The following is an 18,625-nucleotide window of genomic DNA, read 5'->3' on the forward strand; positions in this document are numbered from 1 at the left end:
TTTTGTTTTCTAAGTTTGTCTGACTTCTGGTTTAAACACTAATTTATCTTACAGTCAGATAAGGGGAGCTCACACAGATTAGTGTGCTCCTATAGTTCTAGTTTTGGTTTGATGTATTTCTCCTAAAGGCCCTGGTGCTGTAACAATGAATCCAATCATTACTCAGAAAACATTTCTGCAGAGAACACAAAAAGAACTGTGCACACTAATGGAAGTGACCAACAATCGGATAGACATGCACTAATTCATAAAGTAAACCCTGTCAAAGTGGAAATTGTTCAGGAATCTTTAGCCAGGAGCGGTACATTTACAGTTTCATGTGAGTTTCAGGGTTTGGTGCAACATGGCAACAATCACAGGAGACAGAGAGATTTATTTCTGTTGCTTTATTTTCCACAGGGGAAACAGAACACTGAAAAACGTTCACACTCACTCGTCTCACACAACAGGATGAGACTATAACAGCACTGAAAACAACAGGATGCATTTTAAGTAACGGATATGTATTTGCACTTTAAAGTCACGTGTACTTCTCTTACAGGTGATAACATTAAAGTGTTTAAACCTGGATTGGTAGAGAGTAAATGGTATCAAACCACAGTAGAACCGTTCAACACCATTTACTTGTTGCACAACAAAGATAAGGAAAGTACAATCAGTCATTTGTTTGTGATCATGGATGCAAGGAATATAGAGGACAAAATACATGATAGAATACAAAAACTGTGGCAGTTTTAAGCTTTTATTTATCCTGCAGACCAAATTTCCCCTTTATATTTCAAAGTAACATACAGTATGTGACTCTTCCAGCTCGACAATAAGCACGAGAAACAGGCCGGATGAGTCTGTAAGATAAACTGCAGGTTTTTGTAATACCAGTTTGAGCAGACGGAAATGAAAATCTCTGATTCAAGGGGTGGAGGTATACTTGAGACCGGAGTGGACAAGTGCTACAGTTGGATAATAATACAGATAGTAAAAAACCATCCATAGTTTCCAGTAGATTACATGGTACTTTCCAGCATCTCACTAAAGAAGCATAAAAATAAAAATCTGTGAATGTACCCTGTACTTCCAGATATCACATTTTGCTATAGAAGGAGACATTACTTTATAAAGGAATGCACACAATCCAAAGTTCATGAACTCTCCCTCTCTCTGTGCTATAAAAATAATGTAACCGTCATCCTTCACTATTCAAGCAGTAATGGGAGGTTTCAGCACTCTCCATGTTTAAATAGCTCAGGTGAAGTTCACCTTTAATTCCCTGACTGGACATCACAGTAACTGAGTCTGTTGTTCATACACAACAATAAAAGGACTGGATTAAAACATTCAGCAGAATTTTACGTTTCCTCATGCAGAGACTGCTGTGTAACAAATATATATATAAATACACACCTAGTGCTGTCCTTTCTGGACACCATGCAGTCAAAGCATTGGTTAAAAAATGTGCTTGTAGTGGGTTTGGAGGGAGACAAAGTAAGCAGTGATGGCTTTAAGCCTTGTGCAGCAACTCTGTGGATGGACGGTGGACAGCGTGTAGTGGAAGTGGACACAGAGGATGATTCCTGACAGGTGGAGATAGTGTCAGCTCACTGTTCCTGTGGATAGGTGGTGCGTCCACACTCTCCATTTTTCTGCAAGAGACAAAGGGAGACAGGATTAATATGAAACACTGGGGAGGTGAGAGGTGTTTCAGCACTTCTGACTACCAATGTGCACGCGCAACCACATACTTGTACCTATATCTTTGTGAGGACACTCTTTGCATTCCCTAGCCCCCCTACCCTAACCTTAATCATCCAAACTGAGCCTAACCCTAACCAAAACCCAACTCTAACCTGAACCCTAAAACCAAGTCTTAACCCACAAACAACTGTTTAAAGTTGTGAGGACTGACCAAAATGTCCTCACTCCTTAAGGTCTATGCTAAAATTGGTCCTCATAAAGATACAGTACAGGAACACACACACATACACACACACAGGTATGTGTGGGCAAGCATTAAGGGATTTTATTTTACATATATTTAATGAAACACAGGGTGGGTCTGAAACTTAGCTTAGCTCAACTGCAAAAGGCAATGGCAGCTCTCAAAACTAGGGCTGCAACTAACAGAAAAATTACTTTTCTGCTACTTGTACAATGTATGCTGGGATACACACAACGCACAACTCTGAGCAGGACAAGCCCTTTATAAAATGAATGGATGGATCAGACACCAGGTGATGTACAAAAAGATCCATCCATTTTCTATACCGCTTGATCAGTCAGGTTTGCCAGGGGGGGGGGCGGTGCCTATTCCAGCTGACTACAGGCGAGAGGTGGGGTACACCGTGGACTGGTCGCCAGTCAATCGCACAAAGACAGACAACCACTCACACACTCACCTAGGGGCAATTTAGAGTAGCCAATTAACCTAATGTGCATGTTTTTGGGTTTGTGGGAGGAAGCTGGAGTACCTGGAGACAATCCACGCAGGCACAGGGAGAACATGCACAGAAGAGCCAGGGTTCGAACCTGGAACCCTCTTGCTGTGAACGTGCCGCCCTGCTGTGGTGGATCTCGTGCTCAATATTGGGAAATACACAAATTGGGAAACACAGACACTCACTGCATCTCATTTACCTTATCATCATTATCATCATCATCATCATATGCACTAAATTCACCAAATACTCTCTGAAAATAAACAACACAAACATGTAAATCAGAGGCAGTTATATAGAGAGAGTTATACCAATCTGAGTGTTACACTTGCAAGCATATTAAGCTGAGGCTGTGCTTGTTTGGCATGAAAGACAGAGGAAATATACAGAAGCCAGAATGGGAAACAGTGGTTACCATGGGGTTGTTGTTCATGCACCGGAGTAAAAATGACGCTACTTCACGATTACCAGCAGCCTTGGCCTGTGAGAGGTGGAGAATGAATAAGAAGGGGTTATACTTTATCCATTTAAACGTGTTATTTAAGTGGAAAAGGGCTCTCCCAGAACCCACCACTTCAATTGCTGTTTGTCCGTCATAGCCTGGTTTATTCAGGTCCGCTCCAGCAAGGCTCCAGATTTCCAGGCCCTCCAGGTCACCGCTGGCTGCCAGGCTGACACATAGAAGAGCAACAAAAGAAAGCAAAAGAGTTATTAGAGCAAAGGCCTCAGTTTCCTAAAATCAGTATTATTAACATAATCAAATATACACTGGTTGAAGGGCAGGTTGCATAAAGACACTGGGCCAGCACATCAAGGGAAGAAATCAGTAACACTGGGCTCCATGATTCAGTGATGTTTGGGTTTTACCCTAAACGTGACATAAGTCATAGTTATTCTATCTTACAAAAGGCGTGTTTCTGAAACTGTTAATTGGGACAGTCTTGACAAAACCTGTTGAGTGTCTCGTGCAGATAAATAACCGCGGCAAGCCAGTGTTCTACACTTGCCGACACTAGAGATGGGGAACAGATCTGAAACTATGCTGCCAGGGAGCATTCCTGCAGTTTGTGTAACAGTGGGACAACTGGTTATACCTGTGTCAGCTATGTAGGATGGGTCACTGTGCGTGGCTGAGAGGCCGAGGAATTTGTATGTGTGTATGCTTTCTGGGTGTCTCACCTGCACAGTTCTGTTCCTGCTTCCTCCAACTTATCTCTGGAGAAGTGAGCTCCGGTCGTTCTCAGCAGCTTCACAACTTCCTTGTGCCTAAGTTAGTTAGGACAGGACACGCAAGGAGGGAACATAGTAATAGCATATCACTCAGTAAAAATCAGCCAAAACTGAAACAGTCATCCATTTAAGGAACTGTTAAGAAGCATAATTTAGATGTAGTGCTCTTTTCAGACTTTATATAACTTTCAATTTTCAACTTTCATTAACAGAGTCAGTGTGGTAGTGGCTGCAGTTCGGCAAGTAAGAACAAGTTCCTTATCACCCACAATGAAACACCCACGCAGGAGTCACCTGGAGTGGCAATTTGCAATGACAGGAATAAACAATAAAACTAAAAGGCCTGAGGTTTTTTGCCACCGAGCTGCTCAGTTCAGAAATAGGAGCTGAGTTTGCTGTGTGGTACACGTAAGTTACCTAAGAGGTCAATTTGGTTCTTAATTGTGAAGAGGTGTGTAGAGCTACAGCCAAAGAAACTATTAAAAGGACGTTGAAGACTTCCTGTGGAGTGTTAAGAAGCCAGTATCTCTCATCTGTGAAACTGGGAGCAGGCTGGTAGGACTGGTTCAGAGGACACTCCCCACATTTGTTCTTCTTTCTCTCTATTCTCTGCCACTCCTTATATGGACATCAGGCTGTAGTGCACTGAACCGTCTGTGACATTCAAAGTGCGTCAGACATGCGAGCATCGTGGTGGCAACTCAAAACTTCAGTTCCATTATTTAGTGTCATTTCTTTAAATACATTTGGGAAGGGCATAGTGAGCCAAGGTTTACTGTAGGAAGTGTAATGACAGGTGTTAGCGCTCCACTGCATCCCTCTGCCATCACAAGGGAAACAAGTCTACACTTGCAGTTTCCAACCGTTAAAATAGGACAACAGCCATTTGGCATGACACATACAACGTTTTCACCCTGAGGCTCCACATAGCACTATCACAGAAAAATTAAACATGGCTTTTCCCTGATAGACATTTAGAGCAATGTCAGTGAATGACACAAATTAAAAATCAGCTTTGGTAAAAATAAACACTGTCTAAATTGTCAGATGACAATTAGCCTAATTAGTTTATAATTATTGCCTGGCCTCTAAACTCCATTATGACTTGCTCCCCTGGTTTCACCCCCCCACCCCCCACCTGAAAGCTGCTGCTCCCCGCCTGTCATTTAAGCAGAGCCAGATTCCCTACCTTGCAGCTCATTTAATGAACTCCCCTGCATGGCAGCTATTAGCAACATGTTTTCAAGAAACACTCAGATGACTATGAGGAATAACAATGGTTGCTAATGGCAAAAAAGGGGGAGGTTTAAATGTTGCGTTTGCAGCTTCATAAACAACATCATTACCTTCATAGAGAGAACAAAAACAAACACATCAGCCTGTATCCTTTCAAAGGAGGCGAGGTTTACCTAAAGCGTACAGCATTGCATAAGGGTGTATCCCCGTAGCGATCTTTAGCGTATACTGTGGCTCCGTGACCCAGCAGGTACTCCACCAGTTTCACATCGCCCTCGCAGGCAGCAATATGCAGGGGTGTGCGTCCGTCATAGTCACCCAGACACAAGTTAGTGCCCTGTGACAAAAGGAAAACATGAGGCCATCAGTGTATTTCACCAGATAGTTCAAGGATAGGTCGGGTAATGTTTTCTATTTTCTTTATTATCAACAAATTGGAAAAAAAACAAAACTAACAAAACATTTTTCCTAATCTGCCATAGCTTTTGCTTCTGTGTCACAGACGCAGCTGAAAACAGTCCCCACAAAAAATGTTATTTACTGTAACTGGAGAGGAGTTACAGTTCCTAAATGTTTAAAGACATTTTGAATGAATGAACAAATGAAACTGAAATGAAATCTGTCCTTAGAAACTGTATGGAAAGCAGTGATTGCATACCGGTCAAGCCACATACAAACGTGTGCATGTGACCGCAGGGACAACTCCAGGCCTGCCTTACCAGTCGGGCCTCTTGTTTTGTTTGCTGTGCGTCAGTGCGTTTCCTACATCCCTCTAATACGGAGAAACTGACCCTGGAAATTTATTAGTGAACCATCAGGTTGACCCTTAAAACAAAACATGATCAAGATAAGCCGGGCCAAATGCCACTCGAGCTCTACAGGCATAGAAGTCTAACGCTAAGCTGTGTTCAGAGTGTCACAGTATCTGCCATGTTGAGCTTGGAAGGTTGATTCATCTGTTTTTGATAAGAATATGGACATTTTCTTGTACAACACTTCCCTGAAACAAGCCATAATAATCCCACGGTGTGTGTATGAAAGGGTTACTACTCTCTTGACAAACAAACCAAAAACTGGAATTGTGGAGAAGAGACTGTAGTGTTGCATACCATTTCTTTCAGTGCTGTTAAGGCTTCTATGTCTCCAGTCTTAGCAGCAGCACATGCCAGTGGAGGAGTCAGAGCATCACGAATGGCTTCCAGCTCCTGGAGGCAACACAGAAATTTATATAAAAATTTACATTTTAAACAAGTTTTTGGAATAGTTTTTTTATTTTCTGAACATTATATGAATAAGTCTAATCATGACAAACTTTGCAGAAATGTCTCAGTGCTTTGTCAGCAGTTAAGCTACAACTGGGCAGTTTGAACTCATAACAGCTGTTTGGTAGTCACACTGTTAGCTGCTGCTGCCCTCACCTCCTTGCAGCTGATGCTCAGAGACTTGGCGATGACCTGGATGAAACGGCTGTCGCTCAGACACAGCTTGGCTCCTGCCAAGTCAGCTCTCATTTCGCCTCGCAGGTTCTGACCCATCATCTAGACACAATCACATACACAAACACCCGTTCGCTTCACTCTACAGAGAAGTAAGACGTGTTAAAAGTGAAGTCTTTTATTTAGAAAGACACCAACCTTTTTCTTGGCCTCTAGATCAAGATCGTTCTTGGCTAAAACATAGGACAGCTTTGACAGGGCGGCCTCTGGAGTCATGTCACCACCAGCTATCAACCCTGCATCCATCAACACCTGAGAAAGTCATGGGAATGTGGTATCTGATTAATTTTTCTTCCCTCTAAACTAATCTGAGTCTCTTCTTAATAGACCAGTCTCTCCACTTCAGAAATGGGGAAATTAATCACAAATATACCAAAGTCATGTTCGACTAAAAGGTGACATGAACTACCTTGCCGGTGGCATAAGATGTAGACACAGTTCCCCTCAAACACTGGGTGCAGTTGATGATGATGACGCCCGAGTCAGTAGCCTTCTTCAGCTCCTCTAGCAGGTCAGGACGGTTATCGGGGGCATTTCCACTGCCGTAGGTCTCCAGGACTACGCCCTGCATGGGCGGCTGCAGAAAAGCCCTCACCTGGACACGGATGTCACCACATTTTCAGATTATAAACACCCACAGTTTATGGCTAACTGAACTGGCTGCTCAACCGAGTAGACTCAAATTGAAGAATTAGTATTCCATGTTATTTTTCCTGCACCCCCTTTCACTTCAATGCATGCAACCATCCACTCTCCTAAAAACCCATCTGGTGCCATCTACCCAACCAGTATCTCAGTCACTGGTTGGCTGGCGCGGGGAGGTCCTATACCACATCATTAGCCATGGAATATGACTAGAATGGCAGATGACTAGAATGGCAGGAAAGAGAGCAATTAATCTGAAGGTGTTAGAAAGCATAAAGTCACTTGGCAAGACCACAGCGGTTAACCATAAAATATGAGGAGAAGGTGACATTAAAAGCGCCAGGTTCAGTCAGTATTTTCTGATGTGATAAGCAGTTTGACAAGAAATGTTTGACACAGATTACCAATGAGGCTCTCACACAGCAGAGACAGTGGGCACACGAGAGTCTGGTGCCTAATCAAAACACTGCCTCATAAAGGCAGTTAAAGGCTGTAAGGAAGTCTTGATAGCTGAGCTGGGCAGCGGGAGCAGATTGAGACAGTAAAGTCACTCTCCCAGCAGCCTCTGCAGGGGGAGGTGCAGCTAAATGTTATAGTATCTATGCCAATCCTTCCTCTTTACAGGGTGATTGGTCATGGCCCATAACTCCTTCTCATCTTTCTCTGGGCTTAGCTTTGATGGCAGTTTACACGACTGGGAAAGTAACGGAAGACGGGTAATAGCTCAATTAAATTAAAGTTAACTATATTTTATAGCAGTTTCGAGCAGTCTGTTACCTTTGAAGAACATATCTTCTATTGCTTCTTAATACTCTCACAAACAAAACTAGTTCATCACAACATGTTAAAATATCTGCATAATGCTGGTTAAGCTCTTCATTTATACCTTTCATCATATGACTTAATATAATTTGGTGCTTTAAAAACTGAATGACAAAATATTATACTTGGAAGATGAAGTGAACCTTAGGCTCATGCAGATAATTATATTTCAAACAGGCAATGAGTAATTTGTAAAGGGATTTCTGTGTCTGGAACAGTACCTAAAGTGACATCTGCATTTAAATCTATGGGAAAGACGTCAGTAAACAGGGTTGGAAAGTGTGGTCACATCTTCTGACTGCGATGCTTAGGAATTAGAGCCATTAGTAAGAAAAAACAGAAGAGTAACTCCTCATCAATGTCAATGCAGGATGTGATCAGACTGTATCAGCAATAACAGTCCATCCACAATTACATAGAGGGGAAATTATAGTCGGGCTGCAATGCATAAAGCCTTCACTTAAGAGATGAAAGCACATTTGAGAGTTAAGTGGTGCAAAAACAACAGGAACTGCTCTACAGAGATGTGGAAAATAGGTGAGTGAATGTGCTGTGTACACCAAGATAACGGTAAATGCCTGAATGCTTGACCACTACAGTGAGTGGTTCCGGTGACTCTATAATTATTTTGCTGGCAAGGTTTGGTTCCACTTTTCAGGGAAGGATCAGAATCAAGGATCAAGAAGGACTGAAGATGTTCTGGCAGCAAGTGGCAGACCAACATCTAACTAATACACTTACAGTAGCAGCAGTTATTCCTGGGAACAGCCTGAGCAGGCCTACGTTCCGGTTCAGCTCCGTCCTGACTTGAAACTTTACTGTGGTGTTTGCTCTCCAAACCGTGTCCCAGTTGACTGTGGGAAAGATGGAGAAAACAGATCAACAACTGGTTACAGTCGATGTTTATTTGCTACATGAAGATAGGCACCTCTGGCTTACTTATAACGTCCACTTCAGCAATGGCCAGTGGAGCCAGGTTAGGAGAGGAGAAAGCATCGAAACTCCCAGCATCCACTTTGGTCACGCGATTCCCTCTGTAGAGTTTGTTGTAGAAATACAGGCACACCTGAACAGAGAAAGGGATAAATTTAATGAATGACATTTGCTCTTCTGCAAATACAAAATTCTTTTAACACAACATGGAAACCTGTTTACACAGATCTAAGGACGACACTGTTTTATCAACACAGTTAAAAAAACATCTATCAGAGATATCAGTTTATTCTTAGTGCTCTTCTTTAATGCAGTAAAATCGCATTAAATACAATAGACACAATTCTTTCAGTGCTTCAGTGATGAACAGATAACCCTTTTCAGTGTTCTTCCCGTTCTGGTAGTTGTTGTTCAGTATTGCGAAACACATCTCGCCGTCATTAGGAGTCATATAGGCTAAGAGAGCTTTTGTTACCTTTTGCATGCCAAAAGTGCTCACTCCTGTCTTCACAGATCGTGTCGTATTTTCTCAACCCATTAACAAAATTTTAGTTTTGTAATATCATAGCATTGCTTCTTGTTATTATCTCATTTTGGACTCATTCATTACTCATTAATCAACACATACACACAGAAATTCGGCAGTATTTATGGCAGATTTATGACAAAAACAAAAAAAACAAACTACCACTACAAGTAATCAGATTTATCTCATCTCTCTCTCTTGCATTCCCCACTACACCTGCTCTTTAACTTTTCTTTTGGAGGCATCTAAAAATAAGTGTATCTATCTAATCATTGAATACCATGTGCATGAGCATTTAGGTGGCATCTCTATTTCCTCACCTCAGGAATGACAAACTGTCCAGCAATCAGCAGCGCCCCCAGCAGGTTACCTCTGCCATCATTCCTCATCTCATAGATCGGCACCTTGAGACAGAAAGTGTATCATCTTAAGAAAAGAGATACAACCTTAAAATGCTGCAGACACATTTTTTTTTGTTAGTCTCCAGCTGCTCTTACCTGTGCGCCAGTGAGAATGATTGGTTTGCCCAAATGTTCACACATGAAGGACAGGGCCGATGCCGTGTAAGCCATAGTGTCTGTGCCATGAAGGATCACAAAACCATCATAGTTTTCATAGTTTTTCTGAAGTCAGACAAGACAAAAGAAAAATTCTTTAAAAAATCTTTAAAATTTACAACAGTGCAGTCACTATATATATGTGGTGTTTATTTAGCAATAGAGTCAATTAAAACCATAACAAGGACATGAATCCAGCAAATACCTCAATGTCCTTTCCAATTCTACCCCAGTCATCAGTGGTCATGTTGGATGAGTCCAACAAAGGGTTGTACTCTAAAATAGTGTAGACTATCCTCTTGTTGTTTTTACTCATCCTGGAAGATAGAGGAGTTTAACTATGAGTTGTGATTGTGTACAAAAAATGTAATGATCATATTTACAAAAATGAAACATAGCGAGAATAAACAGCCCACAATCAATCAGTGGTTTTAGTCATTGCAAGCGCAGTTATTCACGCCAAAACACATCAAGGACACACAGTTAAACAAATGATTTTTATCTTCACTGTGACAAATTATTATTTGTTAAATGAGCACAATGAAAACAAAGCTGGATCAAGTTCTGGTTAAATTTGAGAAGTGTGCTTGAAGAAGGATCGGGGAATGCTAAAAACCAAGCTGACTTTATGAAGCGACACAAAGTCTATTTAGCCGGGCCTTCTGTCTCTGCAGCAGGGTGCCAAAACCTGTTTCAGACACAGAGAGAGAGATATTTCTGGAAAGGCAGAAGGGAGGGGCATGGTAAGCATACTGTTAGGGAGAGCCACACTTTAAATTTAAGCATTTTTCTTTTCCTCAGTAAAGTACTAATGTTCTATGGAGCTTTATATTTGTGTATGGTAAATACAGGAAAAGCTGAGGGACAGTAGGTGGCCCATTCGATATATCTTGAGGGTTATTTAGTGAGTCATTTCAGGTTACGGCAAAAGCCAGGGTTTCTTTTTCACTCCCAATTACGAGGGAGGGAGCCTTGCATGTGTGCATATTTATGTCGCTTCTGAGTGGAGTTTAACTCAAGCGTCCCACAACCCCACCTGCGACACTCCGTATAAGGCAGCACGACTGGCTAAACAGCCATGGAAAGATTTTCTTTCTAATCTCCCTTTTAAAGAGACAGGGCGCGACACCCCCCACATTACCATGGGACAGCTTCATAACACAACAACAAGATATAAGCTGAATGGAACAGCAGGGGGAAGAGCAGGCAAGCCCCGGTCCACCCAACCAGGGGTCCTACAGACACTCTTCTAATTAGCCTCAAGTCCACACACGACCTTAGAACATATGTCGGTGATAATCTTGAAGCCAAAGTGCCACAAGAAAACACTATTCAAATCACCAATCATTCATCTATTTGGCAGTGTAGCCTAAGGTCTAGAAAAGCTACACATTTGCATACCCGAGCTAAGATGCCTCATAGCTTAAGAATAATGAGTGTGTGTGTGTGTGTGTGTGTGTGTGTGTGTGTGTGTGTGTGTGTGTGTGTGTGTGTGTGTGTGTGTGTGTGTGTGTGATGGGGGACTCAAGACGTGGAAGAAGATGGGTGGAGGTAGGGCACAAATGGCCTTGTGGCATTGCCTCTGAATAGCCCATGAATAAAGCTTTTCAATAAATCAATAAACTAATTCCCTCCTCAGAAGTAAGAATTCAACATGGGCTAGGAAACTGCATATTATCAACAGTATGCCCATTAGACTCGCACATGGGACTATTTCTGTTCACATTAACACTGTATAAACCCGAGGATGAGCAAATATTAAGTCATGCTGAACATCGAAAAAATTAACTTTTAAATTTTAAATTAAATTTTATAATAACATACTCACGTTACAATAAATATTGATATTATGCTAGCAAAGGTTTAATATTACTAAAACTGACTGCTGATATTTAAGATATTTACCAAGTAGTTAATAAAATAAAAGCGAGCTCCTGTGTAGTTGCTGAGGGTGTGGACATGGTGTGAGGCTGAGGGCACTAAAACTGAACAGTTTTCTGAAATTATTTTTATAAACCTAACAAAGGGATCACAAACTGCCAGTCCACTCACATGTGCTGTATGGATTCCTTATCTTTACCATACATTCCACTCCACCCTGCTGCTCAGCCTCCTTTTACAGTCACTACTCCACAGCACACGCACTAGACAATAACACAACGTAAAATCAAACATACTGCAGATTAACCTTGGCCAGGCCAACAGTGGCTATTCACTAACTAAACGGCAAAAAAAAAAAAAAAAAACATTAGGCTGTCCCAGCTGAGCTAAACCCTTGCTAAATATTAAAGTGTGTTGGTGACAGAGGTGGCATTAGCAAGCGCAGAGTCAGAGACACAAAGCTACTTCTGCCAATATTAAATAAATTTGGTGCTTCCTGCTTCCTTACTGGTTGCCAAAGGCCACGTCGGCATGCATTGGCGGTTAGGCAAGCAGACTCTGACATTTGGTCTTAAAGACAGAGGACGCATGAAAAAAATTCTCAAGCACAGGCGCACGCAATGCTACCAGTATTACAGCACCTGTGAAACTGAGGGTCACAGTGGAACGCTGGCTTCCTTTTAAAGCAACAAAAAAAAGTTTTTAATCATTAGAGGCACTGCTATTCTTCAGAGGACAGAGAGTTGTTTCCATTCAATCTATGCTTTTCCAGATATGAAATGAACCTTCGACTGTGTGATGACCAGAACACCAACTATATTTTTGGGTATAAACTAATATTCACGAAGATAAGGTGCAGTGTTCATCCATTTTAACATGGTTTAGCCCATACAACCAACCTGCCTTACAAAAAGGCCTGACAAGCATATTTATGATTTCATTTTCTTTACAATGGTCTGCACATACTTATACCAACATGATTAAAACCTGCTAAATTCCTCTCAAACACAGGATTAGCTGCCTAGGACAATAATATTACAACACATGAATTGCAATTTTTTTCTCATTATGAAAACGGGTAATCCTATAAGTCCAACAAGGAATGTGAAAGGCTTTCTTAATTACTTGTTTTTTTCCTTTATGCATGCAATAAAACAGGAATAAGAAAAAATGAAGAATACACCACTGCATAACTATATGCATAATATTTTGCATTTACACGTGATAACTTTACTGTTTAATAGATTTTCACGAAAGGTCCTTAGTACAGCCACCAATACTGACTGCCTTGGTGATTACCAGTGACTTTACATGATGCTCACATGAAGATCTTCAAGGTACCATACTTTACTTTAAATGTCAATTAAATGTTAGATAAGGTTAATTTTCAATATTTGTAAAAAAAAAAAAATAATAATAATAATAAAAATAAGGAATTTCATGCTTCTATAAGGGTATGTGTTATTCAAAATTATGTATTGCACACATAGTGAAACCATGACACCTTACAGTCTACCATATAAGAGCAGAATGCAAGTTACATAAGTTCTTTAAAATACTGACAAAGCAGGGCAGGATTGTGGGTGCACTTACGGTAGGACCAGGGTGTTCTCAGATCCATAGCAGTCATACAGGCGGGTTAGCTGCGCATATGTCTCGTCATGGAGGATAGGCAGCTTGCGGAGACTTTGAACAAATGCATTGGCCTTTGGTGCAAGCACTGTGGGTTACAGAAACAGAAAAAAATGGGTTCTGGGAATATTTCATGACTTCTTCTCAGTGTGATTATTACTGATCAGTGATAACTTAGGAGAACAGTACAGAGACAACATTATAACAACACCACACATCAGTCTCATACTGAACCCTAGTGGTAAATGTAAGAAATGGCATTCTTAAGGTTTGTAAGTGCAGAAAAATCTACTTATTTGTGATTCTTTTACACAGTGAGTCAACAGCTTTTAAGCTATTGAACTAGGGAGAAATCTGAAATCTATAGTAAGGAATTATGAATAAAGTGGGCACAGCACCACTGCTACTGCACAGGAGCTGTGGCTGTGGGCACTCTGAATGGTCAGCAGAAATTCTTCACAACAGATTAAAGGAGAGGCAACGTGGCAGCTGGCAGCCACATAAGCACAAGTCCTGAAGACATGAAGAAAGCCACCTCCATAAATCATGACACAAAGATTGGAAGATTTTATTCAGTGTAACAATAATGAGAAAATGGGCATGCGATCCTAAGGGCCAAAGGTATACTCAGCTGTTGCAATAACTGTGACATAGCTGAGATTTGGTCAAGTAATTTCACAAATTCATGACATGTGGGTGTCAAGATATTGTCAAGGGTGTGTGTGCAAATAGGTTAATAGACCTACATATCTACGTTTAAGCATACGCAGTGAAGAGTGTGTGTCAACTCCAGGCCCCATCAGTGTATCTAGAGACAAGCCTACAATAACAATAACATTTTATTATATAGCACTTGTCCAAAGGATGTTGCTTTATGACTTGCATAAATACTACAAAGTAAATAAAAGAAAGTCCTTTAATGCAGGATGTGAAACACTGATAGATGGCCTGGGAGACGTCCTGTTTAGGCTTGTACCTGAAGCTGGTAGGACCTTTGCATGTTATTTTTTGGCTCACTACATGCTCCAGATGTTGCCCAATACCTGATGTCAACATCTGGTTATTCATTGATCCAGACAGCATCATGAGGGGCTGCTCCCAGCTGTGTGTTAAGCATTGTCTAGTTAAAAGACTTTCTAACTCTGATTGGCTGTCACCTTTACAGATAGAGGGAGTAGCTTATAACCATAACAGCCTAACTCTTTTTCTGCTAAAGCTAAACGTGCTGATTCTGGTCATCACTGAAGTAACGGTCCTCTTTACTCTTGGTCTCAGAAGACCGTGAGGACAGTTTACTCATGTGTTCACAAAAGTAGTTTCATCTATGTTGCTAACTGATGAAACCTAGCTTCAGCTGAGTGTAGATAAGAGGTTTTCAGGATACATGATTCGCATGTTTTTGTCACGCGGGCCTTACTCTAAACCCTCGTGCTCACAGCTACATGAGGCATCCAACCTGTTTAACGGGAAGTTCAACAACAACAACAACGACAGTTACCGTTATCATGAAGTGTCATCCCGATGGTTCCTCCAGTGTTGATGACTAGGACTCGCGCCTCGGCGGACGGCGTCAGCTCAGGGGACTCGATCGAGTTACGGCTCGATATTTTCCTCTTTCGGGACGGATGCACCTGAGAATTTCGCGTGGGACAAACATCACCCACTTCGGTCAGGTCCTGTGACAAAGCCCGCGCAAGGGATGTCATGTTGTTGAAGCTGGAGTCCGCCATGATGACTTGAAAGTCAGTCAGCCGGGGCTGCCCCTTTTAAAGGCGCTTCTTAGAAGTGCTCGAGTCGCGGTGGTCTTAAAGTGCCGTCAGCAGCCTGAGCCGCGATCAACCTCCCCTGGCTTTATATACAGAAAAGCAGCTTCCATGTTAATCGTGCGACGCAGCAGACAGGGGGCGGGGCCATCGTTTTAATCATATTTCAAATAAGCCGACAGTTGACTTTTCTCACCTCTGTGTTTTTGCCCAGAAAACGCTGATGGACATGTGTCAGCTGACGTCACGGATACGGGCGTGGCCTCAGATTCAACAAACTTGATTTTTTCAATAGTAGCACAGTGAAATGCCCTGCACCACAGTGTGGGGATTTAGTGTTACTCTTAAGTGATCAAAGTAGATTTTTGAGGATTAGTTTTAAATAATATTCAGTATGAATATTATTAACTACATTCAAATTCTGTAGTTTTCTATATGTAATAGCTTTGGGGTGATATTGCTTCGTTTGGTGAAGTTCACATTGAGTCTTCAAATATGTTCGTTTACATTAATACATTAATTTTTTTAATCTTACAAATTTCTCTACCATACTCTCTACCAAACCTCTACCATACACTGTACACTATACAGAATTGTCTTGTATTATTATTATTATTGCACAGATATGTTATAATATTATGTCACTGTAATTTACAGTTCTGTAAATTAACACAACTGTACACATCTGTATTATGCTAACAGCCTTATAGCATATATAGGAATGTGAAACAGAAACAGATGGGTTCTGGGAATAGTTCATAACTTCCTCTCAATGTGATTATTATCGATCAGTGATGACTTAGGAGTACAGAGTACAGTCACAGTCAACATTTCTGCAACGTTTGAAGACCGTCCAGACATAAAATAAACTTAAGCAACCTTGATCATTGATCTTTGACCTCCAAAGTCTACTCAGTGCATCATTGGGTCACAGTCAACATTTGTGCAGACTTTAAAGAACATCCTTCAGAGTATTCTTCAGATATCACAGTCACTTGCATAAAATTAAATATATGATCACAGCGACCATGACCTTTGATCTCTGACCTCCAAAATCTACTCAGTTCATCCTTGAGGCACAATTGACATTTGTGCAAAGTTTGAAAGCCATCCCTCAAACGATTCTTATGATATCGCATTACCATGCAAAACATAAATATGGTCATAGTGACCTTGCCCTTTGACCTCCAAACTCCTTTCGGATCTGCCTTAAGTCACAGTCAACATTTGTGCAAAGTTTGACAGAGATACCTCAAAGCATTCTTGAGATATCATGCGTAGAAGAATCCAGGACGGACAGACGGATGGAGAACCCGAAAACATAATGCCTCTAGCCTTGGCTATCGCCGGCGTGGAGGCACCTCACTTTCTCACAACTCTCTCAGTCTCACTGATGCAACAGATTAGCTTGGTTTGTTGGTGCAACTTGTAATCCTTATGCTTTTACAGCGCATCCTGAGACAAAAGAAAGACTGAGCAACATGCTATTAAAACAGAACCCTGCTTAGCAGGTATAATAACCTGTGGTTGAAGCATACAAAAGGCCAAAGCTAATATTAATATGGATTTGTCAATTGGCATCAAACTCAAAATCACACAACCTGATATTTTTTATTGGCTATAAACTATGACACAAATAATCCTACATATCCTGTTTTTCTTAATAGATTACCAAAAAAATTAATTTTAAAGGTAAAGGCCTCAAAAATGGACAAATGTGCTTCTATCCTAAAAAAAAAAAAAAAAATCAAAAACGTTTATTGTCATCAGCACAATACAAAGCAGCGGTTCACACTATGCAATGGTATTCTTTTTTGACACTCTCCCTTCATTATAAAAACAATAGATCTTACAAAGAAAGTAAAAGAAATAGCAGCAAAATATGTACAGAATAATTTAAAAAGAAAAACACAGTAAGGTGTCAAGCAAAGAGTAACAACAGTAAAGTGACCATATATATGTAGAATGACAAAGGTGCTTCTACCTATTTTGTCTGAGGAAACATCTTCTCTGGACTGTGTGGGTGTGTACAAATCAAACTGAACAGAACCATTGTTAACAGTGTCAGTTACACCTGTGCTTCTCCTGCTGTGACAAGTCAATGTGTCATCTGTGAAAAGGGCCACGCCCTTTTGATTGTTGATGATGTCACTGATTATAGACTGTCACCAGGTGATGTGTGCATAATTTATATCTGACGCTTTTGCTGAGCTTGTCCGGAAAAGCAAAGCAAAACATAAAGAAGATAAAATACGGTATAAAAATGATAAAATTAGTCCAGAAAATGTGAGTATGGCCTCCTGAATAGTGACTCTAAAACATTTACAGGCCGAGATGCTAAAACAAGGTTTCTTCAAGGTTTCTTCCTGTTAAAAGGGAGTTTTTTCTTGCCATTGTCGCCTTAAGTGCTTGCTCTGGAGTCAGGCTCTGGGTCTATGTAAAACACTTTGAGACACTTTTGATTGTGGAAGGCGCTAGATAAATAAAACTGAACTGAACTGAATTGATTTTACACAATTAGACAAACCTTTTCTAATTACATTTAGTTAAGTGTCAACAATGCTTTCATTTTAAATGTGTCTGCTTTCTTTTAGTTCAAGAAACCTCCAGTAGCTGGAATTTAAATGACTTTAAAAGTCCTCAGCACATCACATTTCTTTTTATAAATGTTTATTCTTGCAACTTGAGGTGCAGTTTACACCAACAATAAAAAGTCTGGCCTGGTGGGTTTATTGTATTGCCAAAATTTACTGGACTCACGTGCAATGACTAAAACAAAGGATAAGTGTGCAGGAAGAATGAGAGGGTATCAAAGCACACCTGTTTCCTGCAACGCATTCTGCACAAAGGGTTTGTGGGAAGTGAAATATTAACTGAAATGTGGTTTGATTTCTTCAGCCGGTAAAGTTTTAAAACTGCGGTGCCAGTCAAAGAGGCATACGATGAAAATGGCTCACCAGATGGACAGTCGAGACTTAAGCAGCTCGGCTCAGTTAGGCTATAACAGTCAGAGCAGCACGTATGCACAACACATACGGCGCCAAAAATCGGCAGCCAAATGCACAGATTCAGTCTTTTAAAGTTGAATAAAGAAATAAAAGTTGAACACTGTTGAGTACTGTGATTGTGTCATGATCTATAATATGGGTAATGTTGCACCGGTTTATTCTGCAACAGTTTTGCAAAATAAAATACAAAATAAATGTCTAAAATGATCTAAATTGCATCCATTGTCTTTAATTTTACATACTGGCTGTTTTCCCTTAAGTCGCCTCTGGAAAACTGAATCAGATCTCCTGTATTTAGTTATAGTTCTGCTGTCATACCACATAGTTAAATGTTTCTTCAAATGCGTGGAGGAAAACTGTAATAGTGTTCCCAGATAAAACAAAAGCACAGACACTGAGTAGCCTAAATGCTACAGCTTGCTTTTATCTACTTGCACATATGCTGGCAGCAGCAAAACTGGAAG

At 40.8% G+C, this 18,625-nt stretch overlaps 1 protein-coding gene across 6 annotated transcripts; it reads right to left on the bottom strand.

The window, feature by feature from the left end:
* Positions 1 to 386: 386 nt before the first annotated feature.
* On the bottom strand, positions 387 to 15,429 carry aspg (asparaginase homolog (S. cerevisiae)). 6 transcript variants are annotated; one of them, XM_041060106.1, is made up of 18 exons: positions 14,889 to 15,429; positions 13,352 to 13,478; positions 12,400 to 12,435; positions 10,083 to 10,194; positions 9,818 to 9,943; positions 9,641 to 9,724; positions 8,801 to 8,927; positions 8,603 to 8,715; positions 6,804 to 6,989; positions 6,533 to 6,646; positions 6,317 to 6,436; positions 6,008 to 6,103; positions 5,072 to 5,235; positions 3,612 to 3,698; positions 3,004 to 3,103; positions 2,848 to 2,913; positions 2,466 to 2,573; positions 387 to 1,640 (listed from the first exon to the last, which is right to left on the bottom strand). In XM_041060106.1, exons 1-18 carry the CDS (start codon positions 15,118 to 15,120, stop codon positions 1,596 to 1,598), a joined length of 2,043 nt encoding a protein of 680 aa, XP_040916040.1. In that variant the 5' UTR covers positions 15,121 to 15,429; the 3' UTR covers positions 387 to 1,595. The 6 variants fall into 6 exon arrangements, 5 of the variants coding, with proteins under 5 accessions (XP_040916040.1, XP_040916038.1, XP_040916042.1 ...); XM_041060104.1 differs by having other exon boundaries at positions 2,524 to 2,573; positions 14,889 to 15,428; XM_041060108.1 differs by lacking the exon at positions 2,466 to 2,573 and adding an exon at positions 2,632 to 2,685 and having other exon boundaries at positions 14,889 to 15,428.
* Between the last annotated feature and the right edge of the window lie 3,196 nt (positions 15,430 to 18,625).

The sequence above is a fragment of the Toxotes jaculatrix genome, chromosome 17 (assembly GCF_017976425.1).
Source record: "Toxotes jaculatrix isolate fToxJac2 chromosome 17, fToxJac2.pri, whole genome shotgun sequence".
NCBI lineage: Eukaryota > Metazoa > Chordata > Actinopteri > Toxotidae > Toxotes > Toxotes jaculatrix.

What these genes read in the sequence shown, in the direction of transcription:
- aspg (XM_041060104.1), bottom strand. Translation starts at nt 15,120, where the DNA reads ATGGCGGACTCCAGCTTCAACAACATGACATCCCTTGCGCGGGCTTTG. An exon ending in CAGGAATAACTGCTGCTACT is followed by an intron (nt 6,990 to 8,602) that starts GTAAGTGTATTA and finishes ATCCGTGTCCAG; the next exon opens with GTGAGGGCTTTTCTGCAGCC. An exon ending in GACAAACAGCAATTGAAGTG is followed by an intron (nt 2,914 to 3,003) that starts GTGGGTTCTGGG and finishes CACCTCTCACAG; the next exon opens with GCCAAGGCTGCTGGTAATCG.